The 12,493-nt window shown below is 44.5% G+C and overlaps 1 protein-coding gene across 3 annotated transcripts in view; it reads right to left on the bottom strand.

The window, feature by feature from the left end:
* The window catches only part of dpp3 (dipeptidyl-peptidase 3), a 26,989-nt gene extending 14,496 nt beyond the window's left edge, over window positions 1–12,493 (bottom strand). The window contains exons 1-5 of one of the 3 annotated variants that reach the window (XM_084073211.1): window positions 12,361–12,493; window positions 9,812–9,973; window positions 8,969–9,113; window positions 8,275–8,364; window positions 318–455 (exon numbers count right to left, since the gene is read on the bottom strand). In XM_084073211.1, coding sequence (XP_083929337.1) covers window positions 318–455; window positions 8,275–8,364; window positions 8,969–9,113; window positions 9,812–9,973; window positions 12,361–12,464 — 639 coding nt within the window. In that variant the 5' untranslated portion in view covers window positions 12,465–12,493. Of the gene's footprint in view, window positions 1–317; window positions 456–8,274; window positions 8,365–8,968; window positions 9,114–9,811; window positions 9,974–11,303; window positions 11,323–11,653; window positions 11,714–12,360 lie in introns of those variants that run through there. The other 2 variants (XM_084073212.1, XM_084073213.1) reach the window with 2 other exon arrangements.

Genomic DNA, 12,493 nt, shown 5'->3' with positions numbered 1-12,493 from the left:
TCCAGTTCCAATTTTGTCAGCTCATTTCTTTGTGTCATTACTTCCAAATCCACTTGTTTAATTTGTATCCTGCCTGAGTTCTCCATCCTTATTGGATAAAATTGGTATCACGACCTGCAAATGCATTCATTGTTCAATAAAGAGCTGGAGAGAAGTGGAGACTCCCGTTATTGAACAAACAGTCTATATAGTAATGAGTACCACCAGAATGCAGAGCCATTTAATACTTATTTTAACCAAAGAAAATCACTTACCCTACCCTTAAATATAGCTTATTAATAATCACTCACACACAGTGACATTCATTAAGCTGTTACCTTGTCCCCCAGGCCCAGCTGTTTCTGTCGGGTTTCTAACGAGTAGAGGAGGCAGGCACATTTTTCCCACAGAGCCTCCATCTCACTGGGCTGCTCCTGAAATGCCTGGCTGGCCCACACCAGAGCTTTCAGCTTGTCCTGGGTTGTGCACACAAATCACACACGTAAGGAAAGAGACACGCAATGCAAAAATAGTACTACTGTTAGAGCCATATGATTTCTGTCTTTTCCTTTCTATGACGTCACTGCGTCTGCGGGGCGCGGTCAAGTTCAAGGTGTGTCTGGATACTTAAGCCTGTCTGCAATCAAGCGCAGGCTGTTGCTTGTGGCAGAGGCACACAGTTTTAGACTGTGTTTGAGAGAGAACGGTGGGCCTATTATTCCCGTGCATTTAAGTTTAAAGTTTTCTTTATGTTTTGTATGCTGCCAGTGACGGTGAATAAACCCTTTGAACTAAGTGGACAGTTTGGAATTAAGTTCTTGAGCACACGTCGAAACTTCTTTTTAGCCTGGCAACCATGTAGTGCCTTATAAGTATAGGACTTATTGACACTACATTTAGGTCTAAAACTGCCTCAGTTCGGGGTGATTTGTTTATTGGGAGCAAATCACATCAGCGAGGCTTGTTAAGAACGCGCACGGACTGGCCGTGTGTGTTTGTGTGAACGGAGGCGCCCGGCGACGGAGCCACGGCGGAGACGGGGACCCACGGCGGACGATCAGCGGCGGGCCATCAGCGGGCGGTCAGCTGCGAGGTGCTGTACTGCGGGGATCGCCACCCGGAGCTACAGGAGCGAACCGGGGACATCCGACAGACGACACCGCACGCCAGCAACAGCCAGCCCAGCGGTGAGCGCGACGGGACGGACCGCACGTCGGGTGCGCACCATCTCCGACCTACACCACCATCTCGTACACTGACGGACGTCAGTGTGTTGGTTAGTAGTACGATTAGCGGCGCAGCGCCGATAAAACAATAAAACAATGGCCATTGTAAAAATGTGTGCACACTAACAAACAAACCCAATGCATTGGTTACAAGCGCCTTAAAAAAGACTTTGCGCGTTAAGGCGTATTGTTTGGATCAAGACTGTATTGCGGGTGGAGCACGGAGCATTGACTTTATTTATTTATTTATTATGGCGGCGCAAGCCTGCGCTGATGGAGAGGTGGAACATGAGGTTGGTGGGGATGGGGCTTTGGGGAAACGCAAGGTAAAAATTACACCCAAAGCGTGGTTGGAGAAAATTGATGGTTTGGAGAAGGAGCGAAAGGCTAAACTGAATAAACTTTTGAAAATTAAGGAAGACATCATTGCCTTGTTTAAGGAGCAAAATGCAAATGAGGCAAATGATATATTTCGCACATCATTTATGGGTTTATATGGTGAAGCCAAAAATGTTCAAGGTACTTTAATGGGTTTGCTGCCTGAGGCTGAAGCAAAGAGACACCAAACATGGTATGATGCAAAAATGTTGAATTTTGATGGTTTTATTGAGGCTGTGAATGAAGGCAGGTTCACATGCAAGGTACAAGGTTCCCCTGGTGACGGTGATGATGATGATGATTATGGTGATTTTGGTGATGATGATGACAATGATGAGGTGAACAATGAGGGTTTTGTTGCCGCCGGCAATGGTAAAAATGCAAATGAGTGTTTTGTGGCCATCAATGATGGTGGAAATGTTGATGAGGTTACTATTGAGCCCCATGACAGCATTTCAAATGTCCCGTCCGTTACTTCCAAAGCACATTCAAAACACCATAAATCCACCGCTTCAAGGTCGAGCATAAGATCATCCACCTCTTCTGCACGCATAAAAGCAGAGGCGGAAAGGGCCGCACTAGTGGCTCGTGCTGCTGCGCTAAAGGAGGTGCATGCAGTGGAGGAACAGGCTGAGGCTCTGAGGAGAACACAGGAGGAAGAGACTGAGGCTCTGAGGAGGAAAAAGGAGCAGCTGGAGCTGAACGCTCAAATAGCAGCCTCTGATGCTAAAATAACAGTTTTCCGGCAGGCCAGTAGCAGTGTTACTGGCAGGAAATCTGATGGCATGGAGTCCTATTTTAGGAAAGGTGCTAAACCTAAAACAGTGCCTACTCTTGGCCTACAGCAGTCCTCACAACAGCTTCAGCCACCACTAATGTCCGTCACATCCGAGCATCACAAAGATAAGGATCGTTTCAACCCTCGACAAAACAAACCACCATTTCGCACATCTACTTGGGGGCCTGTGGAAAGGAAAACAAGGCAAAAATCACCCCATGCAACTCTATCATCATCTCCAACCTACAACCAACCTTCAGGAGATCTCTTTCAAAGACAAAATGAAATGATGTCACTCCTAGTGCAAACACAAGCCTCTCACTTCCTACCACGCAGGCAAATTCCAGAGTTTGATGGGGATCCCTTAAAGTTTCGTTCATTCATAAAGGCCTTTGAGCATTGTGTGGAGGCTAAAACCAGTGACCAGGGTGACTGTTTGTATTACCTGGAGCAGTTTACTAAGGGACAGTCAAGGGACCTGGTACGCAGTTGCCTTCATATGCCCCCTGCGAGAGGTTACGTTCAGGCTAAAGACCTACTCGAGGAGCACTTTGGAAATCCGATAAAAGTAACAGCAGCTTACATGGACAAAATCATGGCTTGGCCAAATGTCAAGGCAGAAGATGCAAAAGGTCTTCAAGCCTACGCACTGTACTTGCGTCAATGTTCTAATGCCATGGGGGAGCTACAGTATTTGGAGGAGCTAAACGTGCCGGCTAACATGAAAGCTCTCGTACAGAAACTCCCATACAAGCTCAGGGAGCAGTGGCGATGCAAGGCATACGACATTATTGACAAGCAAAGACGAAGAGCTTCTTTCAGAGACATTGTGAAATTTATCGAACAACAGGTCAAGATTACTTCCGATCCGGTCTTTGGTGACATCCAAGACACTCCTCTGGTAAAAGGAGGAATCAAAACCAAGCCTCAACCTCAAATAAAATCTCAGTTCAAAAGAAATAGTTTTGCAACTCATGTGGCAGTTGCTGACGACGAGTCAAAATCAGAGCCACACCAGAATACGTTTCAGAGCAAGAGTATCTCCTACAAAAAGACAATCCCTGGAACCTGCTTGTATTGCACACGTGGACATGCTGTGGATCAATGTCAACAACTGGGAAAGAAGGCACACAGAGAGAAGCTGGACTTTCTAAAGGAGAAGGGCCTGTGTTTTGGGTGCCTGTGCACAGGGCACATAAGCAAGTATTGCGACAGGCGCATTACTTGTTCGCACTGCAGCAAAACACATCCCAGTGTGCTACATATTGAGAGGAAGGAAATGGGGAGCCTTGGAGGTATTGAAGCGCCCAAAATAAAATCAGAGAGCTGCGCTACATCATCTACTTGTGGCCATACAGGGGCTGGCAACAACGGCATACTCCCCATCTTGCCCGTACAAGTTAAGTGCTCCAAGGGCAGCAAGGTGGTCCAGACTTATGCTTTTCTGGACCCAGGAAGCACAGGTACTTTCTGTTCCGAACAGCTGGTGAATAAGTTAAACATAGAAGGCCGAAGAGCGAAGATCCATCTGCGCACCATGGCTCATAGCAAGACCGTGCCGAGCTGCATTATTAATGGCCTGGAAATCTCAGAATTGACTGGCAATCAGTTCTTTGAGCTTCCTGACGTATTCACCCAAAGGGAAATGCCTGTGTCTACTGACAACCTGATCAGTGAAGAGGAGCTGGATAAGTGGCCTTACCTCCAAGGTATCCAGATCCCTCGAATAGCAGCTACTGTGGACCTGTTAATTGGTACCAATGCCTCCAAGTTAATGGAACCGTGGGAGGTGATTAACAGCCATGGGGATGGACCGTATGCTGTCAGAACCCTACTAGGATGGGTAATCAATGGTCCATTGCAGAATAAAATGCAAAGTGGGAGCGGCTGCCCCACAGTTACTGTCAATCGCACAGTTGTAAACAGGTTGGAGGAACTGCTCATTAACCAGTACAATCATGATTTCAATGAGAGGACGTCTAAAGACGAAGAGGAGATGTCAAGAGAGGAAAGGAAGTATATGGAACTTGTGGAGAGCTCTGTTCAGCTACAAGATGGTCATTATCAAATGAAGTTGCCTTTCAAGTCAGAAGACATTACCTTGCCAAATAACCTCTGCGTTGCCAAGCAACGTATTCGTGGCCTGGAAAGGAAACTGCAGAGGAATAAAGAGTTTCACAGTGAGTACACACGTTTTCTCACTGATGTCATCAACAAAGGTTATGCTGAGCAAGTGCCACACCATCAGTTGGAACCACAGGAGGGAAGGGTGTGGTATATACCCCACCATGGTGTGTACCACCCTAGGAAGGGCAAGCTACGGGTGGTGTTTGACTGTGGAGCAGAGTTCAAAGGGGTCTCACTCAACAGTCAACTTCTGCAAGGCCCAAACCTAACCAACTCCTTGGTAGGAGTTCTTCTACGGTTCAGACAGGAGTTTGTGGCAGTAATGGCAGACATAGAGGCTATGTTCCACCAAGTCAAAGTGGCAGAGGAGCACAGGGATTTCTTGAGATTCCTGTGGTGGCCTGAAGGGGACCTAAGGCAGAATCTTGTAGAGCATCGCATGACTGTCCATTTGTTTGGAGCAGTATCGTCACCCAGCTGCGCATGCTTTGCTCTTAGAAAGACTGCCGAGGACAACAAGCACAGCTTTCCAGTAGAAGTAACGGACACCATTAACAGAAACTTCTACATGGATGACCTTCTGAAAAGCCTGCCCTCTGACGAGGATGCTGTCCTCTTGATTACGGAACTCATGTCTGTCTGCCAGAAAGGAGGTTTCAACCTTACAAAATGGATCAGTAACAGCAGGAAGGTGCTCCAAGGCATTCCAGAAGAACACAAATCAAAAAACCTGTATGAACTGGATCTGGACAGAGATAAGCTGCCAATGGAGAGAGCTTTAGGTCTTCAGTGGTGCATTGAGACCGACACCTTCACTTTCAAGCTAAAGGTCAAGGAGAAGCCCCACACCAAGCGTGGCATGCTATCCATCATCAGTTCTGTCTATGATCCGTTAGGATTCCTAGCACCACTCATACTCCCTGCCAAGCTGTTGTTGCAGGAGTTATGCCGACTGAAGTGTGATTGGGACGACTCAATACCTCAGGCCTTCCAGCACAAGTGGAACAGGTGGCTAGCAGATCTTGAGAAAGTGGCAGATTTCAAGATCTGTCGTTGCTTGCAGCCCAAGGATTTCGGAGGTATTGCAACTGCTCAATTGCACCATTTCTCCGATGCTAGTGAAAGCGCTTATGGTACCGTCACCTACCTCAGAATGGAGAACGAGGAGAAGGTTGTTCATGTCGCTTTCCTGTTTGGAAAAGCCAGAGTGGCTCCACTGAAGCCTGTTACCATACCCCGCCTAGAACTCACAGCCGCCGTTGTCGCTGTTAGAGTGGATAAAATGCTTCAGACAGAGCTACAGCTTCCACTGAGGAAATCCGTCTTTTGGACAGATAGCACATCAGTCCTAAAGTACATTAAAAATGAAGACAAGAGGTTCCAAACGTTTGTTGCAAACAGGGTAACAACTATACGGGACCACTCGGATGTGTCACAGTGGCGATACATCCCCACATCACAAAACCCTGCCGACGATGCTTCTAGAGGATTGAAGGCAGAAGACCTGGTCAAACAGAAATGGATTGGGAGCCCAACGTTTCTATGGCAGCCTAAGGAAAGGTGGCCAGAAGCTCCCGTGGACGTCTACATCACTGCTGACGACCCAGAGGTTAAGCGAAACCTCTTGGTGAATGCAACCGTTGTTGATGCGGTAAACGCTACTCACCAACTGATAGCCTATTACTCTGACTGGCAGAGATTAAAGGTTGCAGTTGCCTGGATCCTTAAGCTGAAGGAGGTCCTGCTAAGCCTGGGTAGGGAAAGAAAACGGCTACAGCTTGTAAGCACTGGTGGTAATGGATCACCCGTATTGGACGTGCATAAGGAAATGCAAGCTGTGAGAGCTTCCCTAGGATGCCAGAAGGTGTCGCTTGACAATCTCTCGGAAGCGGAGGAATCAATCGTTTCCTTTTGTCAGCAAGAGAGATTTCAGAGTGAAATAGCTGCATTAAACTGTGGAAAAGCAGTGCAGAAGAGCAGCACCATCTACAAGCTGGATCCAATCTTAGATGGAGGTCTTCTGAGAGTTGGGGGGCGACTGAATAGAGCGGCTATGCCCGAAGAGTTAAAGCACCCCCTCGTCTTATCTAAAGATCAACACATCTCGAGCCTTATCCTCCGGCATTTCCACGAACGGCTGGGTCATGCAGGAAGGAATCATATACTTTCCACTGTAAGGAAAAAGTATTGGATCACAAACGCCAATTCTGCAGTGAGGAAGATCACCACAAGGTGCAGATTCTGCAGACGGTACAGAGGAAAAACCGGTGAACAAAAAATGGCAGATTTGCCCGCAGAGAGAGTTGTTCCAGATCTCCCTCCATTCACTAACGTTGGTGTCGATTACTTTGGGCCCATCGACGTGAAAAGAGGTCGAAGCATCGTAAAGCGCTACGGAGTAATCTTCACTTGCATGACAAGTAGAGCCGTTCATCTGGAAGTGGCTTACTCCCTCGATACAAGCTCATGTATCAACGCTCTCCGAAGATTCATCTGTAGGAGAGGACAAGTTTCTCACATAAGATCGGACAACGGTACCAACTTCGTGGGAACGGAAAGAGAGCTAAGAGAGGCCTTAGCTTCTTTTGATCAAACCCTCATCGAAAGATCTCTAGCACAAAAGGGAATCAAATGGAGTTTCAACCCACCGGCCGGATCTCATTTCGGTGGCGTATGGGAACGCATCATCAGAATGATCAGAAAGATCTTAAGTTCTGTGCTTCGCCAGCAAACACTGGACGATGAAGGCTTTCAAACTGTGTTGTGCGAGGTTGAAGCTATGCTGAATGATCGCCCCATCACCAGACCCTCTGATGACCCAAATGACCTAGAGGCTTTGACACCAAATCACCTACTCCTAATGAAAGGAAAACCAGTTCTTCCACCAGGACTGTTTGACAAGGGCGATCAATATGCAAAGAGAAGATGGAGACAGAACCAATATATCGCTGATCTCTTTTGGAAGCGATGGGTGCACGAGTACCTACCGCTACTGCAAGAGCGACAAAAATGGACAAAGGAAAAAAGGTGTTTTATGCCTGGAGATATCGTTGCAGTGGTGGATTCTTCAGCACCAAGAGGATCTTGGTTGCTTGGAAGAATACTGCAAACCTTTCCTGATAAGAAAGGTCTCGTACGTTCAGTTCGTCTTCAAACCAAGACAAATGTAATTGAAAGACCTATAACTAAAATCTGCCTTTTGTGTGAAAGTACAGATTAAACCTGTGTTTTGGGTTTTTGCAATAATTAATATTGCCTGAGTATTATTGCCAGAAAGGGTTTTGTATTTTGATTTCATTTATGGCTCTTTTGTGAAATTGTTTTTAATTGCTCTGTTTTTTTTCCACCAGTAGCAATTAGGGGCTGGTGTGTTAGAGCCATATGATTTCTGTCTTTTCCTTTCTATGACGTCACTGCGTCTGCGGGGCGCGGTCAAGTTCAAGGTGTGTCTGGATACTTAAGCCTGTCTGCAATCAAGCGCAGGCTGTTGCTTGTGGCAGAGGCACACAGTTTTAGACTGTGTTTGAGAGAGAACGGTGGGCCTATTATTCCCGTGCATTTAAGTTTAAAGTTTTCTTTATGTTTTGTATGCTGCCAGTGACGGTGAATAAACCCTTTGAACTAAGTGGACAGTTTGGAATTAAGTTCTTGAGCACACGTCGAAACTTCTTTTTAGCCTGGCAACCATGTAGTGCCTTATAAGTATAGGACTTATTGACACTACAACTACCTTATAATACTGTACATAATCTATGTTAGAATCCTCTCTAGAGCCTGCCTCAGTACCTTGGGGAGGTTGGGGATGAACTTGGTGTCTCCAAAAGACTTGTAGTTTCCCATGTTGGCGTACAGACCGGCTGCATACACCAAGAAAGCCTAGACAAGAGAGACAAACATTATGAAGGCCTGCCACAATCATTGCATAATGGCCTAATCACAATTATTTGAGATAATCTCAATAGTTTTTTTTTGTCGTCATAATCGTAATAATCATTTCATCATCATGTTGAAAAATTACCATATATTTTCAAAATTTTCAAAAAAAGTGGAAATAGCAGATCTACTAGCTCAAAACGCGTCATGCGTTTTGAGCTTGTAGATCAGCTATTTCCACTACTAATACTTTTTTCTTTAAGTATAAAGTTATTAAATTCTGTTAGTTATTTGTCATATCTGCCCCCGTGCAGCTTTAGTTTACGAAGCCTAAAAGCCAAACAGAAATTGAATTTGTATTCGTAATTTTTGACGACAGAAATGCCAATTAAATGGTTAATCGCAATTATTTGAGCGACAATTAATCGTCGAGTAAAATGTCATAATCGGGACAGTCCTAACATTATGGATGATCACTTTCAAGAATAAACATGTTGATGTACCGGGTGTCTGGATGTTTGCATGTGGGTGCATGCGGGTGCAACGTCTTGTTTCACAGAGACATGAGGGGGTTCCATTTGGTAACATTTGTTACGATCCAACGCACCTGATACTCTTCAGGGCTGAGTCCGGCTGCCCCGGTGACCTGCTCCAGCTGAGCGGGCGTCTGTTTGCGAAAGATTCTCTGCAGCAGGACAAAGATGTCGGTGGATTCTGGTGAAGTCTGCAGCAGCACCGCCAGCCCACCGTACCTAGATCGACAATTTAAACGTGTCATTATAGGGCACTTTTTTAATAATAATTACAAAGACATCATGTATGTACACAGTGTGTCAATTAAGCACTTGAACATCCTTACTCTGGGCCCGTCTCTAAACAGGTGATAATTCGGTCGAAGAAATAGCTGATCTACAACGCAATGCATTGTGAGATTGTAGATCGGCTATTTTCACAAAGGAGATTTGGTGTAAAGGAAAAAGGAAGGGGCCATGGATGGTCCCCCTTGGTCAAATGAAGTATATAATGATGTATATGGTTAAATAATATATTAAAAGAATCGCAAAACTTAAGTCATTCATAATAAAGTTAAACGTTGAAAGATTCAACATCAGGTCACCAAAAGCTGAACTACAGCATCATCTTTAAGAAACATCCTGAATGTATATGGGAAAAGGGCAGAAATACCACATGAAATCTCAAACGAGGCCCTGAAAACAAAAGGGAGAAGGGACAAATAGCCACCTAAATGTATTTTACCATTAGAAAATACAAGCTATTCAAATGATTAAAGATATGTCATACATTTTGTTATTAAACTACACTTTTTGCAAGTATACACTACTGATCCATTATCTGCAACCGCAAAATGTTGTCAAATCTCCCAATGATTCAGAGATGAGACAGCCCTAAGTTACTGAGTCCACTCCTTATGCTATGTACTGTATCGTACCATGCTGCGCGGGACAGGTAATGGGAGTACATCTTCTCTCGCGGTGACAGAAGTTGGAAGGCCTCGCGGCAGTCCAACGCAGAGATGCCGATGTCATTAGGGAGGTAGTACTGGGAGTCGACCATCTTCAGGGCGGCTGGGTCTAACACTGGTAAGGAGGAACTGAAAGCACAACAGAGGGAGAGAGGGAGGGTGGGAGAGATGAGTGGAAGGAGAAGAAGATGGTGCAGGAGACAAGGAGAGGGACACGGGGTCAAAGGGGACGATGAAGAACATGACGGTTCAGATGTCTTTAGTCAGCAGCCAGCAACACTAGACATGTGATGTTTGCTACTTTGCTTATGATCATCAGTTTGAGCCTAGCCTCAAGTTTGCAACCTATAGGTCACACAATTCCTTCCATAGACAGCCCTCTTCGTGAGAAACAAAAGTACCGTTTGATTTTATTTAACGGCATAAACTAAAATCCAATATTGCACCTCCTCAACTGACAGCTCGCGCTATCCTCTTTGTATCTGCAAGCATTTGGTTTCACATGATTCCACAATTGCCATTAAACACAATCACATAGGACTTTTAGATCTCATGATGAGTTGAGCAGACGATGGAAGGAATTGTGACTTAGAGGTTGCAGTACAAGGCAAACACCCTCTGAGTCGCTTGTGGACAAGTTTAAGCCTTGAGCCGAGTTTGGGACTTATCAGTAGAAATGACCTCCCCCCACTCCCCCCCAACTGTTTACTGTACATCATTTTCTCTTCTTTTATTAATATTAGTATATATGTTTTGAATATTATTTTATGTCTTTAAAGTGTCTTGATGAATTGAATGCACAGGACCACCTTTTTTTTTGCATCCTTTTGTATAAACATGTACCACTGATCCCTTTTTAGCTAACTGTTAATCAAGTATTCAATCAATCAATCAATGGGAGAGAGAAACAAAAATCTGAAATATAGAAAGTTGTTCAGTGTATCCACACAGAAAACTCTGCCTCTTTCGGGTCCATTTGTTACAGAAGGATGAATGAACAATGAGGATTGTACGGTGTGTGCCAAAGGTTCTGACCTCATCTAAGCTAAGTTCTCAACCTTTTCAGGCCATGACCCCCCAAAATAATCTCATTTGAACTGGGGACCGCCCACCCTGATAAGCAAATGGAATTGTAGGAGTTGAGGCATTGCATTTAGTTTGACTCGGTTCCGCAGAAAAATATTTTGAAAATAGCAGATCTACAAGCTCACAATGCCTCGCACATTGTTTGCCTCTTTCTTAAATTATTTGACAATTTGGCCAATGTTTGACCAGTTTTTATAGTATATATTTTAAGAGGTATTAAAACAATCTTAAAAGTCATTAAATTGTCACTTCCCTGTCATCTGGGGACCCCCCCCAAAATCATGGGTCCCGACCCACAGGTTGAGAACCACTGATCTATGAATACAGGCATGCTATGATTCACCACCTGCTCCACAAAGAAGCTAACAGTTACCTTTGATGAGCTGGAGGCAGACGAGACAGCTATTGCATTTCTACTGTAAATCATTGAACATAATAAACATATAGCCACTATATAAGCTACATGTCCAAAATGCACTTCTAATCCCACCAGAACAGGATTGCTTGTTTTGCTTTTGGTTTCCACACAATATTATTATGGCTAACGTTAGCAGACATGCTAAACTCACAGCTGGCAAGCAATGATGAGAGAACTTTATAAACAATAACCCTGGTGAATAATCACCCCCATCATCAGACACTTTCCATGGCGATCCTCTTATGTTTATACGCAGTTAATAAGAACATCTATCTCCAAATTAAATATCACGAAGTCTAACTTACTGCCTGAGTTTCTCTTCTGCAGCTCGTACTGTCAATTTGCAGTCTCACGCAGTGTTGCCAAGTTTAGAGAGAGAAATAAGCAACCAGCGACTACTATGCTACCGGCTATTTGAAAATAGCCGAAGCTCACAACGCGTCACGATGCTTGTAGATCTGCTATTTTTAAAAAAAGGAATATTTTTGAAACATTCTAACGACACAAATGCTCCCTGGCACAAAAACATTTATGAAAATATTTGAGAACCACTGGTTTAAAAGTATATATATATAAATTGGAAGCAAGCATAAATAAGCAACTCTATTTTCAAAACAAGCCCAAAAAAACGCAACCCGTAACTACCTATATTTACAAGCAACTTTACAGAAAAACAAGCCCAAAGCCGCTTACAATAAGCAGACATGGCAACCCTGCTCTCCACACTCACTTCCTGTATTCATTCAACGCGAGACCCGCCCCTCGACCAATCACACTGCAGACTAATCGATTGACAGACAAGATAAACCAATCACAATCTAAATAAAACAAACGTTGTACAACCTTGTCCTGAAACTACAATGTTTTCCCCCAACATATGAGACGTGCGTGTAAACACTGTTACATTGTGTCCAGTAACAAGCGTATTATATAGTATTATAATAGCCTAGACATTTTAAAGTAAAGGTCAAGCTTCAACACGCTGGTATGGCGATTATTATTAAATAATTACTAGCTTCGCGTCCAGATTGCAGCACTATAGGACGAGGTGGCCGAGTGGTTAAGGCGATGGACTGCTAATCCATTGTGCTCTGCACGCGTGGGTTCGAATCCCATCCTCGTCGACAGCCTTTTCCATTTTCCTA

This window comes from Gymnoscopelus microlampas, assembly GCF_963454915.1.
Source record: "Gymnoscopelus microlampas genome assembly, chromosome: 12".
In the NCBI taxonomy this organism is placed as follows: Eukaryota; Metazoa; Chordata; class Actinopteri; order Myctophiformes; family Myctophidae; genus Gymnoscopelus; species Gymnoscopelus microlampas.
This window is presented reverse-complemented; position numbering and strand designations above follow the sequence as displayed.